Here is a 22967-nt window from a genome sequence, read left to right as displayed (position 1 = left end):
CGGTCCAACAAGCCCGCTCTTCGTTGCATACGGAACTCATCACGATATTAATATACAATCTCTATTCTGGTTGCTGCTGCTGCTGCTGCTAACGTCACCTAACTCCTCCGTAGTCTTCCCATTAAACGCGTCCTTTCGTGAAGGTGGAGGAGGTGGATCTCTCGGATGATGAACCAGGCCGCGTGTAAAAACCTCGTTAGCGATCGCGATTCGCACCCTCGCGGTCTCTCTCGCTTGATTAACATCCCGGTTCCGACCGGCAAACGGAGCCGGCTTTCTTCGGACGCTGACTGACAGACCCGGCCCGCGCTGGTCTCATTCGGCGATCTCTTCGAGGTGCTCTTCAAAATGCTCTTCGAGGTGCTCTTTCGGGCGCTCTGAAAAGTCTTCGGTTACATCTTTCAGGTGTTTCCGCTTCCGATTGCTTTGGTTCTCGGATATGTTATAGAGGACCAGAAAAATAAGAGACACGCGTTGGCCCATATTGGCCCGTTTTCGTGTTTACGGGGTGAAACTACCCCACGACGTTCGTAACATGAAGCACGGAAGATAGCTTAAAGTTAGCTCAAAGATATTATCGAATTAAACTGTCTGAGTGTTCCGGTGATCAATTCGGGTAACCGAGATTTGCTTCAATATCTGTCCAGTGTCACGTTCACGTTTGATTTGGTCTCAATATTTTCTATCGGAGGAGGTATTAACCCATTTGCATCCGCGAGCAGAATAATCCGCGCGCGATGATCTTCGACCGTCGACAATTAGTTAACTATTTTCAAGATTAACTGTCAGTAGAGGGCAGATCTTTATGCAAACTAGAAATTGTCTACTTCGATTGCGATAGACAGAAATCGAATAAAAACGTATTTTCTCTGTTAATCGATTTAGCAAATTAGAAATACAAGGTAAACGGTGTTTGAAAATTATTCAATCGTTTTCATCGTACCATATTTCGCCGAGTAACTTTCCCCAAAAATACATCAAATCGATCGCTTGGTTATCAGATTATTAATATTTATATATTTAACAAAATCACGCTTAAGCGCAGATCATGTGGATTATTTCGGAGTCCACGATAGTTGACAATCGTCAGGATTATTCCGTTTACTGATGCAAATGGTCCAACGCGAAAGAGTCCTCAGCGCAAAGCGATCAGATCGAAACGTCAGCGTTCCCCACTGACGAAGGTCGTAGTCGAAAGTTCGAGAAGCACCTCGACGATTCCAAGAACGGCCCTCCGAGTTGGAACGGAGTGTCCAAGTCAGCGTCCCCGCGGTTCATAGATAGAGTCTCGCGACCGCGCAGCCTCCGGCCGACTAACAGAATCAGAGTCTCCTCCTGAGAGCCCGGTGGCGGCGTTCAGCCGATGATGAACCGTGTTTGGTGTGTCTGTTTCAGACGTGAGCCCGCATCTGATCTTCAAGAACGGTATGACGCCGACACTGTGGCCGCAGGACGTGCCGTTCCCGCCGGAAGAGGGCAAGGAGGAGGTGGCGTCGACGTTCGGCGACACGGACACGCAGTCGGGCGCGTTCAGCCCGGCGCCGGACGCGAACTCGATCCAGTACCCGGCGTACTTCAAGGACCCGAAGGGCGGTAACCACGCGGTGTTCGGCGCGAGCGGCACGGGCAGCTTCGGGGCCCTGCAGTACATCAAGCAGCAGGGCGGTAGCAAGAGCTGTTTGCCGGACGTGATACAGCACGGCCGCTCCGCGGGGATGCCGCTGTACGTCCGCTGCCCGATCTGCCAGAAGGAGTTCAAGCAGAAGTCGACGCTGCTGCAGCACGGCTGCATACACATCGAGTCGAGGCCGTACCCGTGCCCGGAGTGCGGCAAAAGGTTCAGGCAGCAGTCCCACCTGACCCAGCACCTACGCATCCACACGAACGAGAAGCCGTACGGCTGCGTCTACTGCGGCCGGAACTTCCGGCAGCGCACGATCCTGAACCAGCATCTGCGCATCCACACCGGCGAGAAGCCGTACAAATGCCAGCAGTGCGGCAAGGACTTCCGTCAGAAGGCGATCCTGGACCAGCACACGCGCACCCACCAGGGCGACCGGCCGTTCTGCTGCCCGATGCCGAACTGCAGGCGGCGGTTCGCCACCGAGCCCGAGGTCAAGAAGCACATCGACAACCACATGAACCCGCACGCGGCCAAGGTGCGCCGGAACTCGAGCAGCGACACCAAGCCGCCGGGTACGCCGGCGGGCCTCGGGCCCGTCCCGGTACCCAGGGGCCTCACCCCCACCGTCGTCAAGCCGGAGCTCTACTTCCCGCAGTGCTACGCGCCGGCGTTCAACCACCAGCCGCCGGTCTCGACGGCCCAGTTCCCCGGACAGGCGAACGGCGTGTCCGTCGCCGGCGAGTTCAAGCCACCGACAGGTCTGCCGCCCCAGTGACTAACCGTCCATCCTGCCGCCTACTAGCAAGCAGGAATTCCGCTGAGGTTTCAGCGATGCTTCGGTCACGCGCTGCAGGCCGACGCCGGCGCCGCCTCCACCGTCGCCGCCGCCGCCGCCGCCGCCCACCGATGCACCACCACCAGCCAGCAGCCGATCCAGCAACACTACCCGTGACATTTATCGTGCATTTACTAGGCTCTTTCTTTTCGTTTCCGCGGTGAGCTTGCCATCCAACGCGCCAGCTAGTCCCGGGCTCGACGGCCGAACGCGCGTTCTCCTCTTGGCGCAACCCTTTTACTTTTCCGTTTTTTCTCGTTCGACGATCTTCGTGTCCTCGGATTCGGATCTGTGCAATAATCCTATCGGAAGAACGGGGCTCTCGGCACCGATCCCGCGCGCCGACTCGCCCCTGTCGGTCGCCCTTTCCACCCGCGCAATCCACCGACGGCTCGCTGGATCAGCCCCCGATAGAGACGCCGCACGATGTTTTATCTCGATGTTGTTACCTGATGATTAATACTCTACCGTGTTACGAAACCAGTTGATACGTTACCGCGACACGGACGACGATGCCCGACACGGGCGCTCGGTCTCTCGGCTCGGTTGCTCTAGATAGACGACGATGTGTAGGACCAGTGGTTGAGAGGATGTTCGGTAAGTGATACCCTTTGATTTTTATGTAACTCTGCCGAGATTCGTTTGGACACCTTTTCGTTTCGTAGCTTCGGCGGGACTTGCTTTTCCTCGCCGATCGCTTACGTTAGATGCTTTTCAGTTTCACGTTTTACGGTTCAAGGGGGAACGCGGCATCTTCGACGATCTTCGAACGATCTCGGAAGATCCGCGATCCAGTTTCTGTACGTTGTCTTAAAACAACCGTATTCGTTCGATCGGAATTGAAATAATCTAACCGGGCTTTTCATTTTTATCCAACATAGCGGGATGAGCGATGCTTTCTCTTACACGCAAGAAATCCAAATTACCCGAAGAACAGGCTAAGCATTCGTCTCGATGAAGCTCAATGCACAAGCTATTGGGTCGGGACGTAAATAACTGTTTTTTTATCAGACATTTATCTTGTTTTCTCCTTCTCGTTTGTCCCGGTGATTCGTAGCGAGTAGACACGAACGATAGATTCTGCCTAGCTGCGTTGGATGTTACTTACGACTCGACCTGATAAATAATTGTCTAAACAGCGGAACAAGAAATCTCGTCGAGAAAAGAAAAGATAATATGAGCCGTTTATTTTGAAAGTGGCACAAGTCACTTTGTTTTTAAGTCGATATATTTAAGGGTTTGCGTTTTAACACGTTCAAAAATATGGATGCTAACTTTCGAGAAGATTCACTTCTATTCGTTATCTCAGGATACTGATATTTTTCTCAGTATAAACAGTTTCGTATAAACGTTAAAAAATCACCACTTTTCATCACGGTAAAGTGACTCTCAAAATAAACGGCTCATATGGCAACGTAGAAGAAGCGATTTCCCCTTGAAACCGCAAAACCCCAAGCACAGGTACTTTGTAGACCGTTTCCCCAAGCGATTCGAAACCGTTACATAAAGATCGCTTAAAGAACATCCCCCAGGAGAAAGGTAGACCGTGTAGCCTGCAGGTTTGGGCGAGGGAGCTAGTAACGAGAACAGTGCCGCGATGACCGAAAGATCGAGCGACCGAGATCGGTTCTCGTCCGAGCAGGCTCCCTAGGACCGCAATAGAGAAAACGATTAACGAGCATGATCCAGCGGGGCGCGCGTGGTTGCGCGAGAAGACGGGCGAGGAGCGACGCGAGGATCCCAGGGGTGTGTCGGACCTTGACCATGGCCGACGCGGTTCGCCGTCGAGCTGTGGACCGGCGCCGGACAGGTGCGTATCAACCAACGAAGAGTCTCGTCTATTCTCCCATACACGTATTTTTTATATATATAAACAATAGATTACACAACAAAGGTACGGCGCGCGTACCTTCTCGCGTTTATTTCCGTGGAACAAGCGAGTAGCTCGGAAGTGAGATTGAGAGGGAGTGGGAGAGAGAGAGAGGGTGCGAGAGAGAATGAGAGAGCGAGAGTAAGAGAGAAAGAGTAAGAAAGAGAGAGAGAGAGAGAGAGAGTTTTGGTGGTTCCGGGCAGGCAGGCCGTCCGAGGGTGTCGATGAACGTTGCGCGCACCGGTTCGAGAGGGTTCAAGAGGTTCGGGAGGATGGAGAGAGGGGGAGGAGGAGGGACACGAAGAAGAGTTAACAAACGATTGTGATACGATATTTAACTTGCCTATGTTTAAAGAAAGAGGAGGACGTGAGAAAGAAGACGAAGAGGAAGACGACGGAGATGGGAGAAAGATACGTTGCCTCGAGATGGGAGGTGAACACACGACCACGAGAAGAATGCCTGTAAATATGTAAAGCCGTTCGCTCCGGCGGACAAACAAACAAACAAATGAAACAAAAATCTGAGACGCCGTGAAAAAGAACGGCCGAAGAGCGAACGAACGAAAGAGAGAGAGAGAGAGAGAGAGAGAGAGAGAGAGAATGTGTGTGTGGGAGCGTGTATCGGAGAGTGTGTGCGATGCGTGCGTGAACGCGTGTGAAAGGTAGAAGCGAGTGCGCGCGCGTGCACAGGGTTCGAAGGATGAAGAGAGAGGACACGCGAGTGGGCAGGATCGCTGAAGGATACAAGAAAGAGAGAGAGAGAGAGAGAGAGAAAAGAAGAAGAAGAAAAAGAAAAAGAAGAAGCAGGAGGAGGACGCCGAGGAAAAAAAAGGGGAGTGGGACGGTTCGGGGGTAGAAAAACGAAAGGGAGAAAAGGAGAGGCGGGAGAGGAAGAAGGAGAGAAGAGATTAGGTAGGGATTTACGAGGACGAGCCGAGCGCGCCGGCTGAGGGCCGTGTGCTGAGCCATAGCTTTCTGTACGACAAGTCGACGACGCCGACGACGCCGATATCTAAGGGAGGGAGGGGAGGATTTCTGCGCGCCGCGCCGGGACGTTACGACTCTTGTATACTATAGTAATATTTGAATGTATATTTATACGACAGGTTATATATATATTATTCTATTAACTATAATGATGATATTTTGAATCGGTTTTAAAATCAGATTGGTGCTGATACGTAAATGATCTATATAAGGTAAGCGCGCGAGACACAAAAGAAAACACGGGGAGAACGTGGGAGGAGGGTAACGTGGAAGAAGGCTGAGACACCGTAGAGTAATAGCAGTAAAACACGTAGGGTTATAGTCGATAGATAGTAGCTCAATGGAACTGAGGACGAGAGAACGAACGCGGACGGAACGCGCGCTTAGGGAGGGTGGGAGGGGCGCGCGTGGCCGGAGGGACCGACGAATGGAGGAGAGCTGTGGGAGGAGAAGAAGACTTTTAACGGAGGACCCTCGTTTCGGAGTCCGCTGATTCTTGAATAATAACGAGTAATAATTACAATGAACATTATCATCGCAGCTGAAGGTTTACGAACGTGAGAAGAAAAAAAAAGAGAGAGAGAGAGAGAGTTTGAAGGAGGATCAGGAGGAGGACGATAAGGAGGATATATATATTTCGTGGCAATACTTAAACGAGACGAGCGCGAGGAGAAGGAGGAAAATGATGCGAGGAAAATTTCAACGTACTAGAGAATAGTCTTTTAAATTTCTATATTAAGACGTGTGATCTCTCTAATTATTGTACATTATATATATATAATATATACATATATATATATTATATATTATATATATTGATGAATCTATACCTATAGACCAGATGCATGAATATATGTATACGTATATACGTGCATATACTATATATATATATTATGCATATTAACAATTATTATATATATATATATATATATATGTATACATATTGATAATTACGATTATACGTATATTAGGCGTTCTACAGTTAGTCTTTTAATGTATAATTAGAAAACACACAGAGATGATCTGAAGATGAAATAATTGTGCGGCCATATTCTCTGTGGCCTGTTCGTAGTGCCTCGGAATTGCTGCTCGCGGCAGTGATTTGACCGTATTTTAGGAAGGTATATTAATTAATAATTATATTCAGGACTGCAATTATCGATACTCTGATACAGTACGAAAGGAGACGATGGGAGACGGAGAGAGAAAAGGAGAAAAAGAGAGAGAGAAGATGAGCGAGGAAGAGGGGCGACTAGGGGAACGAGAGAAAACGAAAACGACGAAACCGAAGGGAGCAGGGGGGTGTCAGGACGAAGATCGAGAAAAGGTAGGGGGAGGGGGATCGGGTGATCGTGTCGTCAGGCGACACGTTAATCGACTCACTATTTAATTAATCAGAGATTTTACTTATATCGCGTTCGCGGGACCGCGCGCGAACGAAAAAAAAATCAATATAAGGGAGAAAAGAGGGTGGGGAAAAGGTGGAAGACGTGCAGGTGCGCCGGAAACCGCGAGAACGGCCCGACGACGGCGATGTGATCGTCGTGACGAGTTACTCGTTCGTCGATGCTTTAGATTTTTTTTTCACTTTTGTTCCTTTTCTTCTTTCTTTTGCCGCTCGGCGGACGCGAAAGTCAACGTTTCTCTAGTTCTACGTTATTACCTCCGTAGCATCGCGTTTCTATCCCCACTAATCGATCGCGACAAAGGGGAAATAACTTTTCAACTGCAGCGTTCCGGATGGTCTCGCTAGTCCAAGACCATCAACGATATCCATATCGCTGTTGTTCGGACGATTTCTAATCGAATTCTGCCATGGACGACCATCGTCGAACGACGACGTCACGTTGTTCTCGTCTTTGCAAAATAGTTACCACGCTGCAGATCTTTACGGTAAAAAGAAAGAATTGTTCCACATTCGGCTTCAAGAAACAGGAATTACAGAAAAATTGATTTCTCGCCTCGTTAACACACATCATGTGTGGGATACCTCTTTAAAAAATTTAATATTTTCTATTTTCGTTATATATTTGTTACAAAAATCTTATTGCCAGTTTTGCAAAAAGTGGATTTTTTCCAAATCCACCGATGTTCCCCCGTTAGACGCGAGTAAAGCTCGATTCGTGACCCGCGGATAAATTTTACGAAATAATTTGTACAACGTAATCTCAAGTTCTTCCGATGTCGTTACCGTTTGGTCACTTCAACTATCCACATTTGTCGCGAATGCGTAAGATCTGCAGTCTACTGATCGCAATAAAAACGGCGGGAAGTCTATGCAGATTCTGTTCGCAGCACTCTTTTAATGCGCGACAGGATCAGCAGTGTTACTATCCAACGATTAGCTTCAACTCCGCGCCGTATAATCTCGCGTGCATTTCCACGTCGGCCGCGATCCGGCAAACAATAATGAAACCGTTCGCCGTGGAAACAACGGATCGAGCCCCATTAGTCGACCGATAATCGCGACGCGTACCACGCAGAGACAATCATTCGCCGAAAAAAAAAACGTCCCCGCGAAGCTCGTCTACCGAATTACGCTTGTGAATCGCGGCAGCAGTATACGAATCCCCGAAGAGTTTCCGCGGGGTCCTGGTCTCGAAACGATCCAGTTCCCTGTTACGCGCGTACCTGTATCACATCGGCCCGGACCCGTGCAGGTACGCGAGGAATGTTTTAATCTCGTAACGGCGCGAAACAAAGGTCCTCTTTCTTTGATCCGGGCGTGTCTTTCCGCGCGATTCATTGTTCGGCCGCGGACCGGCCCGCATAGTATTGCCGAGCATAATAGGATTCCGGTCGAATTCGTGGATCGGCGGCGAAAAATTATGCGGAAGTTGCGCGCGCGACGACGGCTACGACGGCAAGGAAAAATCCGGGATTTCACGGCTCGGAATCCTCCGAGCCCCGGAGCTCGGCGATCGCAAGGATAACGGGCCTCGCGACCGGATTCGCCCGGCGAATCGTCTGCGAATTGATAAAGCCGGTGTCCCAGCGCGGAACGTCCTCTCGCGAATGTCCTTTCAGCCGCGGAAAAGGCGAGCGTGATTCAATTCGAAACTGAAACGCTGTTTAACGCTCCGACCGCCCCGGGCGACGCAATTATATTCCCCGGACGCCAAAGTTAATTTTTCCAATGACGTATCGGGCGGAACGATTTCTGAGGAAGATCAAAAGGGTAATTGGATACCCTTTTGTCGAACGAGTTGCTCCGATTCCGCGGCATTTTTATTGTTGTCCGACGACGACGCGGCTTTGCCGCGCGTTGCTTTCGCCGGGAAAGCAAGAGGAAAGGGAACGAGGTGTCTTGTTGTAAAGAACGTGTAGATACAAATCTTGTTTATTGTTCTAGCTCGTCGATATATATATTATCTCATATCTTATATTATTATTATTATTATTATTATATTATATTTTTATTATATTATATTATTATTATATTATATTATGATATTCTATTATATTATATTATAGTTATGATTATTGCTATTATCTCTATTGATTACTGGTTACGATTAAGTTTCTCTGCGAATGAGAGCGAGAGAAACAGAGAGAGAGAGAGAGAGAGAGAGAGAGATTTTCGTATGCGGTGCAGTGGTTCTTCCTACGACTTCATTTGTTTTATAGAGTTTCTTATACATTGTTGTATGTTTTCTTTCGTTTTATATAGTCGAGACGGTACTCTATCATACACACGCATATACATAGACACGATGCTTCAGCATGTGTTTGGACATTGTTGGAGCCGTTTCCGCCACGGTTTTGTCTCCTTTCCCCGTTTGTACGGACTTAACTACGGTTCTTTCGTTTTACATGTTTTTTTCTTTTTTGTTTTCTCCTTTAAAGTTGATCGACTACCTAGCACTTATATTATGCTTGTTATAATACTCCAATCTCGCAGTCACGAAATCGGCCGTGTGATATATACAAATATAATACGTACGGAACGCATACTATGGAACACGATGGACTGTATTTATAGTGTGCCGGCGCGGAATCACGAAGACGAGAACCCGAGATGTGTCGGATTTGGTTTTTTCTTCTTTCTCTTAACTGTTTAATCGATCCTTCTTTCCTCGTTTCGACATGTATATATTTATATACGCGAAAACACTGGACGGTCTTACATGTTTGTATACATATATACATGGTATGTTTTATAGATTTTGCGAGTAGCTCGCTAAACGAGCGACCACGAAACGCATCTGCCAGATCAGCTGGCACGAACTTCGACAGGGACGCGTTTTATATATACATAGTATATATATATATATATTTTTTACTTTTTATGTTCCGTGTGTGTAGAGAACGTGCTCCGGCCCGCCGGAACTCGTTGCGAACCGCCGCGAGAACTGGTTTCGGGTGGTCAGACGACGTCAGAGCCTTCTGTGGTGCCATTTCGATCGACAACGCACGCACGAAAACACGAACGAACGTTTCCAGGCCCGGGAAAAACGGCCGGGCGCGCTGTGATATCGATTCGGAGACGAAAATTAGGCGACAAGTTTTCGAAAATCGGATAGAAAACGAACTAAAGGGGTGGGGGGGGAGGCGCGGACGTCTCCCGAAACGACCCTTGCACGCTCCACAAAAATGGTCACGCGAAAGTACTTCTTCTTTGTCTGTCTTTAAACGTTCATTTCCGATCCATAATTTGATTGCTCGGGACTTCCAAATTTGCGCGATCTCAAAGAATTCGGAAGCTTTTCGATCACAGCGAGAAACAGGAGGAGAAAAACATTTTGTTTCTTATCCAGCTACGTTTAGTTACTGAAAAATGTAACGACAGTGGGATACAATTTTTCTAAAATCTTTTCTGTTTTCATATCTTACGCATCAATTTTTCTGCATAAAATCTACGGTCCAGCTATCTCCGTTAGATCCGACAGCGAGTCTTACTTTGATCTCAAAGAAGCGGGTGTAAAAAATGTGTAAAGGAAGATCGACTGAAAGCAATCAGAATCATTTGCCTGTTAACGGGTGTCAAAAGTGCAGCATAAAAATACGAAAAGATTCTAAAGAAACGAAAATGTGCGCGATAGATATAGATCTTTATTTAAAGTGCAGAGTGTGTATGCAATTTGTTTACCTGTTACACCTGCGCTGTGCACAGTACGGAGAGCCATAACAAATCCGAGAAAATACAGGGAAAATATGGCCGACGTTCATAGAGGAGCGTGCAGGGGTTGAAAATAAATTGTCGAACGTTGAAAGTAAAACAGTCGAAGCTTAAGAAACCCCTAATTAGGGAAAGGATCGGATGACACTTCGCCCTGAAAGGGTGAAAGATCGCCGGGATCACGAAGGAGTCGCGGGACGATCCGGATGAGCCGCGTCGGATGTATACGATGTTATCATACGTTTTATTTATAAGAAGCGATTTTTCTATTGTAATAGTGTACAGCGCGAGAAAGATAGGGAAAGGAAGAGGGCTAGAGAGATTAACGATTAACATTTAAGCTGACGCGCGTGGATCGTCTCTCGGCCTGTTGTTACCGGTCGTTCAACTTTTCTCGAGCGATTTATCGCGATCGACGATCGAGGATGCATAGATCGGGGAGGATGGTAGGGGTTCGAAAGGGAGGAATAAAAAGCCGAGAGGAAGAAGGGACCCACACACACATACATACATACATACATACACACACATATATTGTGCGTTCAGCAGCGTCGGTCGAATAACTATTTCGCGATTGTCCGACATCGTCCGACCACGCCTCCAACCAACTTGTTAAACCGACTGTTCTTTCTTGTTCAACGACTACCGATGCATTTATTATTATATATATTATATTATATATATATATTTTCTTTTGCTCTTTCCTCGATCCTTCTATTTTCTATTTATCGCTTGTTGCACGTTCGATCGAGACGGATGGCAGACTGCCCCGATCTGTGTGCTCGATCGGTGGATAGATCGATGGATAGATAGATCGATCGATCGCGCGGCTCGCAACGTGTCCAGGCGACGGAACGTGCCCACCTTGTGCGTTGGTATACGTCATACGTAAACGGAACGATGTGAAACATTCGTTTTTGCGAGGTGATCCTGTGTTTCTCCGAGTTTGTTTTATTATTATTATTATTATTATTAATATTATTATTAATATTATTACTATTATTATTATTATTACTATTACTATTATTATTATTATTATTATGATTTTGTAATTTTGTAATTTTGTAATTTTTATCACGTTCGACCTATCATGGAATCTACTCGGTTGTGTGCTTTCAGACGCAGAGAGTCCCGGCGCGGGCCGCGTCATCCGTGTCGTCCACCGAATGCTCAATCATAGATTAGGTTTAAGTTATAATCGCCCTAACGATTTTATGTAAATTATTGTTTCCCCTCCCCCCCGTCTTTATTAGTTTCGTTCTCGTCGCCTGTCCCCCAACAAGACTCAGGGCTTGACAAGCCTCGCGACTGGATGACGCGACCCGGATTGGTCTCTCCCTCTGGATTTTTGCCCCCCCCCCCTTGATTACTCTCTAGTTACGTTCTTCTGTTTCATGTTCGCGTTCTCCGCCGTCAACCTCCGCATCCGACTCTCTTCCCGCCGTTTTATTCGTTTAATCGCGGACGAGAAACCTTTCGCGATGATGCTCTTCCGTTTTATTGTTAATTTTTTACGACGATCCACCGGCTGGTTTCTCGTTCCGGGAGCGCGTCGTACAGGTGAGGGCAGAGGCTGCTCTCTGGGGCAGCTGAGAGCCAAGAGACCACGCCCCCTTCCGATATTTTAAGGCGGGAACGTTCGATGGTGGCCCCGTTTGCTTCGATCCCCGATTGAACGCGAGCCGTTCGATGCAAAAATGGTAGAAGCACGATTCGTATCTTTGATTTCTCGTCAAGACAATTTGTTAAGATAATTTTTGGCGATTTTAAACGGTTCTACGTCAGCCATTTTGGTTAAATAATTATGAGAGAGAGAGCAGAATGCAGAAGAAGTCTCTTCACGTCGCGTAGACGTTACTAGAATTATTCACAAACTCGAGTATGTCGTAGGTAGGCTGCGTATATTATGCATTTTCGACAAAAACGAATAGAAGCGATTCAAAACGGTCGACAAGTTAAATTAATTGATGAATATCGATGTACCATTTCCAACTCGTTAAAACGATTAAAGAAAGAATTAAATGCATATATTGCCCTTATTTCTTTCAATTAATGCAGTGAACATTGATTTTGCATAAAGATCCGCAGTCTAGTCACAAGTTTATAAAGATCCACAGACTACTAAGTCTTGCTACACCATTTTTGCTCTAACGTGCTATTTGGCCACGCCCCAAAGCGTGGAACCAAGCAGACAACGATCTCCAGAACTGTCGCATTTCACTCAAACTGTCATCGACTATTCTCCATCATCACGGTCTCCATGTTTTGAAGGGCACTAGGCCAAGGCCACAGTTTTCCTGAAGTATCCTCAAGTGCCACCAGTCGAACACACCTGCCCTAGACAGAGAAAAGTAGCAAGACAGACTCCTGTCTGCTAGTCTTCTCTTTGTCAGGAGTTCAAGCGGCTCCGGTAGCAAATCGAGAGCGCTCCCAGGGGCCAAAAGCCACGCCCTCGCTTGGAAAAGCCCCGCCCACTACTCCGAGAGAGATTTCACTATCAAAATTTAGCTTTAAAAGAGAGAAAGAGAACAAGAGAGAGAGAGAGAGAGGGAGGAAGGGAAGATGTTTCGACGCGAACGCTGATGCAGGTGCAATACATTACAGATGCGCATACGTACACTTAGGATCGTGCCGCGGTGCGTTGAAAACCATGCGAGTCTCCGGGGACGAACATGCGAGCTGTTGTATCGGGGACCGGAAATCCTTCAGCCCCAGTGCTTCCTGTGTTCGCCCCCCGAACAAGTAAATCGACGTTTCGTTTTTGTTTTCTTTCCCGATTTTCGCTCATCCCCCTTGGTCCGTGTGCGTTTTCAAGGCCCCAGTCCCCCAGAGCCCCCGCCATCTTGTTTGTACCCCCCGCGAAATCAAATTTCGCGTGTACTTAGGCGTTTCAACGCACGCGTAGCTCGCGTTTTATTTTATTTATATATATAGATACTTCATCTTTTATTATTATTATTATTATTATTATTATTATTATTATTATTAATTATTATTATTATATATATATGTATACACACGAACGAACTCACACGATCGTAATCGTAAAAAAGGACAAGAACGAAAGGACGATTAGCGTGGGAACAAGAGAGAGAGAGAGAGAGAGAAAAAAAAAAAGAGCAGATGCGAACGAGTTTTTTTTTTGTTTTACGATATTAGAAATATACACGAGAGCAGCGAATCACTGAGCCAAGACTGACCTCTTTGTGTTTTTCTCCTTTTACCGAATTAGCGTTTGCTTTTTTTGTACTCGTGCGTAAAACGCAACAACCACCACCCTCCTCCTTGAGCCACCCTCTTCCTCGTGATCCCCTGATTTTTCTGTTTTCTCCTTTCTTTTTTTAAGGCTTAGTTCCATTTTATTCCTTTTCTTTGTTTCTGGTTACGAGCCCTCCGTATGAACTCGACGCTTTTATCAGCCTTCGATGTACTGTGACGAACGGCGAAAAAAAAAGAACATGCATATATATGTATACATGTGTACACATATACATATGTATACATGTATATATATATATATACATACATGAATATATATTACACACAAGTAACGAAAGCATTTAAGAAAAACGAAAGGAAAAGACGTGAAAAAAGAAATATAAGAAGAAACAACTCGCAAGATTGCAATAAATTTTGAATAAAATCTTATTTTTCTTATGTACTCTCCTCATTTCGCTTTTTTCGACTTTTAATTTTAAGATCCATCGTCGACGCGACGCCGCCCGGCATTGTCGTCGTAATGAAACGCGTCGCTTTCCGTCCGTCGTGATCGCGACATTCGTTCAGTGATCGTTCGTTTATCGTTCGAAAATGTTTCCCTGTGTCTCTTCGTTTCGGATTCGGACTGGTGCCGAGACTCCGAAGATACCATCAGAATTCCAGCTCCTTCGATCCTCGGTCCCCTAACTCCGTCCGTGCACCTTCGAGCACGTCCCCTTTCCCCCCTCCCTCTAATCCGCAGCAGGACGATGCATCATGCGCCGCGTGGATCGTAATTAATTGAAGCCGCGACAAGCATATTCGCGAGCCCGAGCCCGACCCGAGTACTATTTTTCATTTCTCAACATTTCCTGCGTTCTTCTTCGACGCAACGAAACATGCAAATAAAGCCTCGACTGTCGTCGTTAGGGACATCCTTATTTTTGATTGTTTTATCGTTCCCATTGTTTTGCCCGTTCTGTTCCAGCCACGGCTAACTCGCTGTTTCCGGGATCGGGAAGAAGGTTCGCCAATCGAGTTCCAATCGATCGTTCCTCGTTTTTCCGTTCGTTCTTCGAGACCGCCGCTCCTTTCGGAATCCGGCTCGAGAAGGAGGACGAGAAAGAGGGAGGGAGACGATACTCTTTTTTCTTTCGCGTTCCGCGCGTTATAATATTTCTTATTAGCTCTCACGGAGAGCACACAATCCCTTGGAATTTAATTATGAAACCCGGCCTGCAGAAACAACCGTGGAGAGACAGCGGCCGGAATCTCGGCAGACACTCCTCGACACCTCATTTACCTCCACGGTGCTCCTTCGGCCTCTTTGTCCTATTTCTCCGTCTCGTTTTCATTATTTTCGTTTAACGCGGATTTATTCGCGACGCCGAGCTGTTCGATCGATCCAGCGACGAACGACTCCGAGTCCTGCCAGTCCTTCGAGCCCCTGCCGCAGCACTTTTCCACTTCAACCCTTCCGACAACTGTACAATTGGTGCTCCAGTCCGTTTCGACCGTTCGCCGCGATTTTCTTCAATGTAGTTCCCCAAGGACAACCACACTTTTTAGGCGAAACTATTGTTTCGAATCTCCTCCGATTATTATTTGGTTACGTTGCATTATGGGGTTTGATACGAACATGCATTTTCAGCATCGATTTAAAAAAGCTATCATGGTCGAATGGATATTCGTTTCCACGTCCAATAATTTCATTGCGCCGTCGACAAAATATTGTCGCACTCAAAATCTTGCAACCTTCGAACAATTTTACTATACTTCATCTGTTCATTGTTCTCGTAAAATGGTGGTCTTAACGCTTTATCCATTGGGAGCATATAGATAGAATCTTCAAGTGTTTCGCTGTAATGCGAGAAATCCAAGCAATCTTTTTCTACGTGAAAATCTCAAAGGGAATTGTTGTTGGATGATACTGTTAGGGACGATTGATTGGTACACGGAATACTTAGTAAATATACTAGGTCCCGCTGAACAATTTATTAAAAAAGTTTCCAGCCGTGAATCGCGCACTTTCGAATATTATAAAACCCTCACCGGTGGACAATGTGTTAAGAAAACTTAGATACTAAATGTATTGAAAAAAAAGGAGACCGAAGTAGACTGCGAATCTTTATGCAAACTCCTATTTATTTTATAGGTCAGTTCACAAAAATCAGAATTAAAGAAAAGCTTCCTTCGACGATCAAAAGATTAATTGACTACAAAAAGAAAAGAATAATGCTTGTTAAATAGTAAATTCGCTTGCATTTTCAAGATCTGCACACGAACGCACGAAAATCCGCAGTCCAGACTCCAAGGTTCGTTTTTTCTATTGTCGATATTAGGCCAATAAACCTTGTTTCCCTTATGGGAACGGGTCGAGAGAAGTCGTCGAGCAGGGGATGGACAACCCAACGATCTCATTAAACGTTGCTGAACATTTAAAGAGCGAAAGGCGCGATCAAACTGAACGTAGTTGGTCGTAATTAGGCGAAAGACGATCGAATCTGGTCGGAACGCGAAAACGATTCCTCGTCGAGGGAGATCTCGAGCGTCGTAAAACTCGTGAACATCCCGCGTATCGTCTTCGTCGTTTCTGGATTCGTGAACGCGTACAACCAGTTCTGCTCGTCAGGATGGTCTGGTTGTCAGAACGTTGGCTAGGCGGTCTCGATTTGGATTATTTGCTGCGGCACGCTCGGACTAATACGCGCGCGATCTGCGACACGATCCCGAACGGAGACCACGCGGAATCGTACGTTAAAATCTCGGCTGGCCATGCGGGCGCGGAAGCCATTTGCTCTTTCATCGGTGCCGCAGCGGTTCTCCTATTACAGAGTTTGAACACGACCTTTTGTTGCCCACATTTTGGCGAGCTCGTCTACTTCTTCGAGTCTCGAACAAGCTCTGAGATTAACACTTTATCGTCCGGTCGTGGTTGAGGCTGCCACTCAGTAAGGACTGGCTTAGTCGCGCGCGCATTTGCTCCCAGTACCGGCTAAATTTTCGCTATTCATTGTGTTGTGCTTATTCCTTTAAAAATAATAATAAATAATAATATAATTATTATAATTATAATTCATAAGGACATGGGGAGGTCAGCATACAGGAGGTCAGCTACTAACAAAACAGTAAAGAAGCGAAAACCGTCGATAGCTAAAAGTCGATTAATAGGCTATCGGTCGATAAGCATTGGCAATCGAAAAGCCGATTAATAGGCTAGCGATCGATGAACATTGGCAATCGAAAAGCCGATAAATAGGCTAGCGGTCGATAAAGTGTTAAGTGCGTCCTACACAAGAGATCCCGAAAGTCGCACAGAGATTTAAATGTTTTCTAATTTCTACGTTCTCGATTTTTATTCAGATCGTATTAATCTGAATGACACGTGCACGTATTTATATTACGATATATATTATCAAAAATAATCGTTCAAAATCAGAATGTCTTACTGTTACTTTCATAAACTGACATAGAACAGCTGTTTTTAGCGTTCCGTAAATCTAGTGTTAAAGCGCAACGACGTCATACTTAATGCACTTGTGAAATATCTTTACACCATGTATGAAATATCAAATCTCTTAGATGCGTTCATTTTCTGTTTCGCACAAAAGTGCCCATTCTAACATTAAGACGTGTTCCATCTACTTCTTAGTAATCCTAATTGCGGAGCTCTAATCAATTTCATATTGTAGCTTGGCATTTGTTGAAAGAAATTCTGTGTACGACTGTCGTGGTTTTTTCTTTTTAATTTATTGTTTAACGTCGCATCTGCTTAATACCAACCAGCGACTACTTGTGGGATTACAATTGCAGGGTTACATGTGGATGTAACGTGTACAGTATAATTTCTACGTTAGAGTGTCTGTATGAAACGCTACGGCTTCAACGGTATCATCCAGTTACTATACAGGGTGTCCCAGGTTTTAATGTTCAAACTTTGTCGGTGTATTCTATGGCACAAAGTAAGAAAAGAATGTTATGTGAACATAGGTCATACAGAGCTTTATTAAGAAGTTATAACAAAAATTCAGAATAGGAATAGTAATCAACTTGCTGTTACTGCGAGCATTGGCTTGAATAGATCAGCACATGCCGTGTATTTATGTAAACTGTGTTTATTGAAACATTTCGAAATGTCTACCGTTGTTGACGATATATGATTGACATCGATCGAAGATCGAATTTATGACCGTGCGAATTTCGTTTCTATTCTCTCTCATTTCATTGAACGAATTTTTGTTATAACTTCTTAATAAAGCTCTATATGACCTATGTTTACATAACATTTTTTCCTTACTTTGTGCCATAGAATATACTGACAAAGTTTGAACATTAAAAGCTGGGACACCGTGTATAATTTCGCTAAGCAATTTGGTTTCTTCTAAGTAGAACATACCTTTTGCTGCATGTTTATAGTCGTCCAAACATTCTTCGATGGTATACGGTATTTTGACTTCTTTCCTGATTATTGCTGTTCGATGAACATTCTATTAGAAGGTGTTTAAACTGTAGCCTCAATGTTACGGTTCTTGCAAAATGGTTTATCAATTGTCGAGAGCATGTACTGAATGGGTTATTTTAATCAGTTAGCTGTGACACTTCATTAACGGAGCGCGCACTTACGTGTGTCTTGCTAGAATCAAGCGATGATGAGTATACTCGTCGAACACAAAGTAAGTGTCGCTGTTAAATCATTGGATCAAAAAGACGGTTTTATTTTATGAAATTACTAATATTTACTTATTCACTTAACATTAATATTAATATAATATTAATATATATAATATATAATAATAATATATAATATATATTAATAATATAATATTAATATATATAATATATAATAATAATATATAATATATATTAATATATATAATATATAATAATAATATATAATATATATTAATATATATAATATATAATAATAATATATAATATATATTAATATATATAATATATAATAATAATATATAATATATATTAATATTAATATATGCTACATGCATAATAAACGAAAACCGCAGAAAAAGATAATAAGTCTTATTTTAATTAAGATAAAAGTTAAAAATTCAAATTGCTGCTGTAGAGTGGTCGTCAGCGAAGCAAAGAACGATACATAATGATACTTTGCACGTCGAATACGAATATGGTAATTCTTTCCTAATCTTATTTTAATAACAATGTAAACACCTCTATGTGAGATTGGCCCCAAAATATTCTAAACATCTTGATATTTGAAAATATGTTTTTGTTTTCACTGAAATTACAATTTAAACAGCCAATGATCACTACTTTTTACGCACGACGAGTATACTCGTCATGATACAAAATACTGCCGCTTCTACATGACGAGTGTACTCGTCAAACACAGCTAACCGATTGATATACCCAATTCATGATGGTCAAGATAGTACAATTTGTTTCCTTCTTGTTAAATACACAGCAGGGTTGGCAGAGACCCATCCTTGGCTCTCGTAGATTCTCGTTTCCTTTGATTTCTCCTAATAAACGAACAACGTCCGCATGCGACGTTGATTCCGTTCGAGATCTTCGCCGCGAGTCCGACGCTACAGTGAAAAGGGTTAAATAGAATAGGACTCGATGTTTCGCAGCGTGTCTCGAGAAGCTTCGTACAAAGGTATTCCGAGAACAGTTCGAGGAACCGATTAGCGGCGCCGGATCGCCTGACCCACGGCAGCTAATGAAAAAAAAAAAGAAGCGAAATCATAATATTTTCCAAGTCTTAAGGCCGGCGAAGTGTTGGCCATAAAATTTCACGATTACCGTCGAGGAGGAACGATCGGATCCGTCTACGAGCAGTAAAGTTTAATCGACAAATGCCCGTCGAGAACAGCGCCGGCGAACACGCGCCAAAGCCGTCCCGCCGCGGCCCGGTGTGCCGATCGATCGGAAAGTTCGAGCGATTCCGTGGCCGCGTGCCGGCATAACGAGTTTGAGAAACTCTGCCGTCTGCGAGGAGCTATGCGACTGCACTTGACTTTCCAACTTCACGACCGCCGTCGCGGCTACAAAAGCCGAAGCCCGTCTGCGTGAAGTCTGCGCGGCTCTCGCTTACGACAGAAAGGGAAATTGAAACCGGCTGCGGCTCCCGCCCGTTCTCCGAACCAACCAGAAATCTCCCTAGAACCCTACCACGCTTCCACGACCTTCTGTCAACCGTACGCCGTTTTCTGCGATATCGATTTTTCTAGCCAATGATCACTTGGAACCTATTTAAACCGGCTGCGAGACTCCGCTGTAAGCCGAAATATCCCTAGAATCCTAGGATATCTTTCGAACACACTAGTTATTCATGCTTTAAAATTGATTTTTATAGCTAAGGATTATTTGGAAGGTATTTAAACCGGCTGCGAGGCTTTGCCGCAAGCTTAAATATCCCTAGAACCCTAGGATATCTTTCGAACGCACTAGTTATTCATGCTTTAAAATTGATTTTTATAGCTAAGGATTATTTGGAAGGTATTTAAACCGGCTGCGAGGCTTTACCGCAAGCTTAAATATCCCTAGAATCCTAGGATATCTTTCGAACGCACTAGTTATTCATGCTTTAAAATTGATTTTTATAGCTAAGGATTATTTGGAAGGTATTCAAACCGGCTGCGAGGCTTTACCGCAAGCTTAAATATCCCTAGAACCCTAGGACACCTTTCGAACGCACTAGTTATTCATGTTTTAAAATTGATTTTTATAGCTAAGGATCACTTGAAAGGTATTTAAACCGGCTGCGGGCTTTGCTGCAAGCTTAAATATCCCTAGAACCCTAGGACACCTTTCGAACACGCTAGTTATTCATATTTTAAAATTGATTTTTATAGCTAAGGATTATTTGGAAGGTATTTAAACCGGCTGCGAGGCTTTACCGCAAGCTTAAATATCCCTAGAACCCTAGGATATCTTTCGAACGCGCTAGTTATTCATGTTTTAAAATTGATTTTTATAGCTAAGGATCACTTGGAAAGCATTTAAACCGGCTGCGAGGCTTTGCCGCAAGCTTAAATATCCCTAGAACCCTAGGACACATTTCGAACACACTCTGTCAACTAGTTATTCATTTTTTAAAATTAATTTGTATAACTAAGGATCACTTGGAGACTCCGCTGCAAGCTCAAAAATGTCCCTGGACCCCTCGAACACTTTTCGAACGCTCTGTTAATTAGTCATTTATATTTTAAAGGCGATTTTTATCGCTGAAGATCATTTGGAAGAATTTGGAACTATCTGGGATTTTTTTCAGGTACTTAGGACCAACCTGAAATGTTCCTAAGACCCTAAAACTTCTTTTAAATCTGCTATTAATGGTTCTCCATTTTTTTTCAAGTCGATTTTTACTCATCATAAATACCTGGAGTACATTTAACCAATCGCTGTCACACTTCCGACGTGAAGGACGTCGGTCACTCAGACCCGGTTCAATTTTTAAACAACTATCGATTATTATCGATTATTATTATTATTATTATTAAGATCCAAAAATTTGAGAATACAATGCGAACATTCTAGAAGGTCGTTTCCTTCATTAGAATTCGATATCTCACTTACAAGTATATTGAATTAATCGTTAATCTCATTCTTCTCGCGACAGCATCACTTTTCCAAAATAAAAATAAACATTTTGACCCAACGTGACAGCGGAGGATCGAACCAACGGCAATTTACGCGAATGCTTAGATTCGATCTAAAATGTCCCAAGAACTGTAGAATCTTTTTGGAATCCGATAGAGCGAGTTTATCCGTTATTCGCTTTTGGAGCCATGTTTTAACAGTTGTAACACACCCGACGAAAATTTAACGCTAGATTTACGGAGCACAAAAAACAACTGCTTTACATTAGTTTATAAAAGTAACAATAAAACATTCATTCCGATTCTTAACAAGTGTTATTGTAACATTTGCCTGTAAGTAACATACAAATTGAATAAATAACTCATAAGTGTATCTTTACGATACGAATGATCGTAAATTAAAAAATTAGTGACCCGTCATTTTGACGGGTTCCGTGAATCTAGTGTTAAAACGGGCTACGATTCGCGTCGTTCTCAAATGTGCAATCCGAAATGCTCCTGATAGCCTGGGGTAACTATATTCTATGTCGACGAGTTCTCCAATTTTTCAACACGATATCTCTGAACGCGGAACACCTGGAGGATCGAGAGCAGACGATCCAAGAATCGAGAGAAAAATGGAACTCCTAAGAGATCGCCGGAGCTCCACTCAATCGTTATCAATGCCGAATTGTATAATTAGTCTTATCGCGCAGATAGGTTACTCGCGATTAATTCAATCTGGCCTCGCTTACTCGGAACGATAACGCGTGCCATTAATAATGAAAATGCTCGCGTTCGTTGGATACTCGATAATTCGTAGAAAAACACGCTGCCCGAAAGCAGCAGAGAAAAGTAGAAACCGGCTGGTTGGATCCGAAAGATTGACTTTTAGAGCGTCATAGAACGAAGTTAGTTTATTTCAGTGGAACCTCGATTAACCGAATTGGACGTTCCTCGATCTTTATCATTTAAATTTCTGATCGTCTCGATAACGACGTCGTGATAACGACGAAATTGCAAAAGAATCTCAATAAAACCTCGACCGATCGTCTTATCCTATTCTATCGATAATAAATCGAAAACGAAAAGAATTTAACCATCAATTTTGAATTCGAATAAGCTTCGTGATTAAAATCGCACGGAGTTCAAGCACGTTCTCGAAACATTTACAAGCAAATCGTTTCATTCTACACTGCAATCAATCCGTGCTTCCTCGCCTCGCACGATCGTCATCTTCTTCGACTAATTCGAAATTTGTTTACGACGGCGCCCGTCGGGCAACGTCCAACGACCCGTTAGCGTTCGCCGAAAAATCCTTTGCTCGCGTAAGAAACAGTGATCGCGAACCGTCGAACGATAGATTCGATAAAACGACAGCCACTTGCTCGCGTGAATTCTCCACCGAGCACGTACGTTTGATCGAGCGAGCGACCAGATAGCAACGACCGCCGTGGCACCGGACGTGTTGGCGACCGCAGACTTCTTCGGCTCGATCGAACCGGCCGTTTTGCAACAATGCTCGCAAACGACGTCGGAACGACGTATCTCTGCCGTGCGTAACGTACGGGCAACGTTGTTGCGTTATCTAACCGCGGGAGAAGAACGAGAAGGATGAGAGAGGGGGGAGGAAGAGAGAGAGAGAGAGAGAGAGAGAGAGAGAGAGAGAAAGAGGAACGGAAAGAGATAAATGAAAGAGCACGCGCGGTTGCAAGAGCGAAGTCTGCGGTAGATAAGGGTCGATGACGATCGAGAAGACGATAGTCGACCTC

The 22967-nt window shown here is 44.5% G+C and overlaps 1 protein-coding gene across 3 annotated transcripts in view; it reads left to right on the top strand.

The window, feature by feature from the left end:
• The window catches only part of LOC117220218 (uncharacterized), a 92549-nt gene extending 85056 nt beyond the window's left edge, over window positions 1-7493 (top strand). For all 3 annotated transcript variants that reach the window (XM_033469975.2, XM_033469973.2, XM_033469974.2), the window contains exon 3: window positions 1396-7493. In XM_033469975.2, coding sequence (XP_033325866.2) covers window positions 1396-2399 — 1004 coding nt within the window. In that variant the 3' untranslated portion in view covers window positions 2400-7493. The remainder of the gene's footprint in view (window positions 1-1395) is intronic.
• The last annotated feature ends 15474 nt before the right edge of the window (window positions 7494-22967 follow it).

This window comes from Megalopta genalis, chromosome 10 (assembly GCF_051020955.1).
Source record: "Megalopta genalis isolate 19385.01 chromosome 10, iyMegGena1_principal, whole genome shotgun sequence".
Classification (NCBI taxonomy): Eukaryota; Metazoa; Arthropoda; class Insecta; order Hymenoptera; family Halictidae; genus Megalopta; species Megalopta genalis.
Note: the sequence above shows the minus strand (reverse complement) of the source record. Positions and strands in the feature narration are given on the sequence as shown.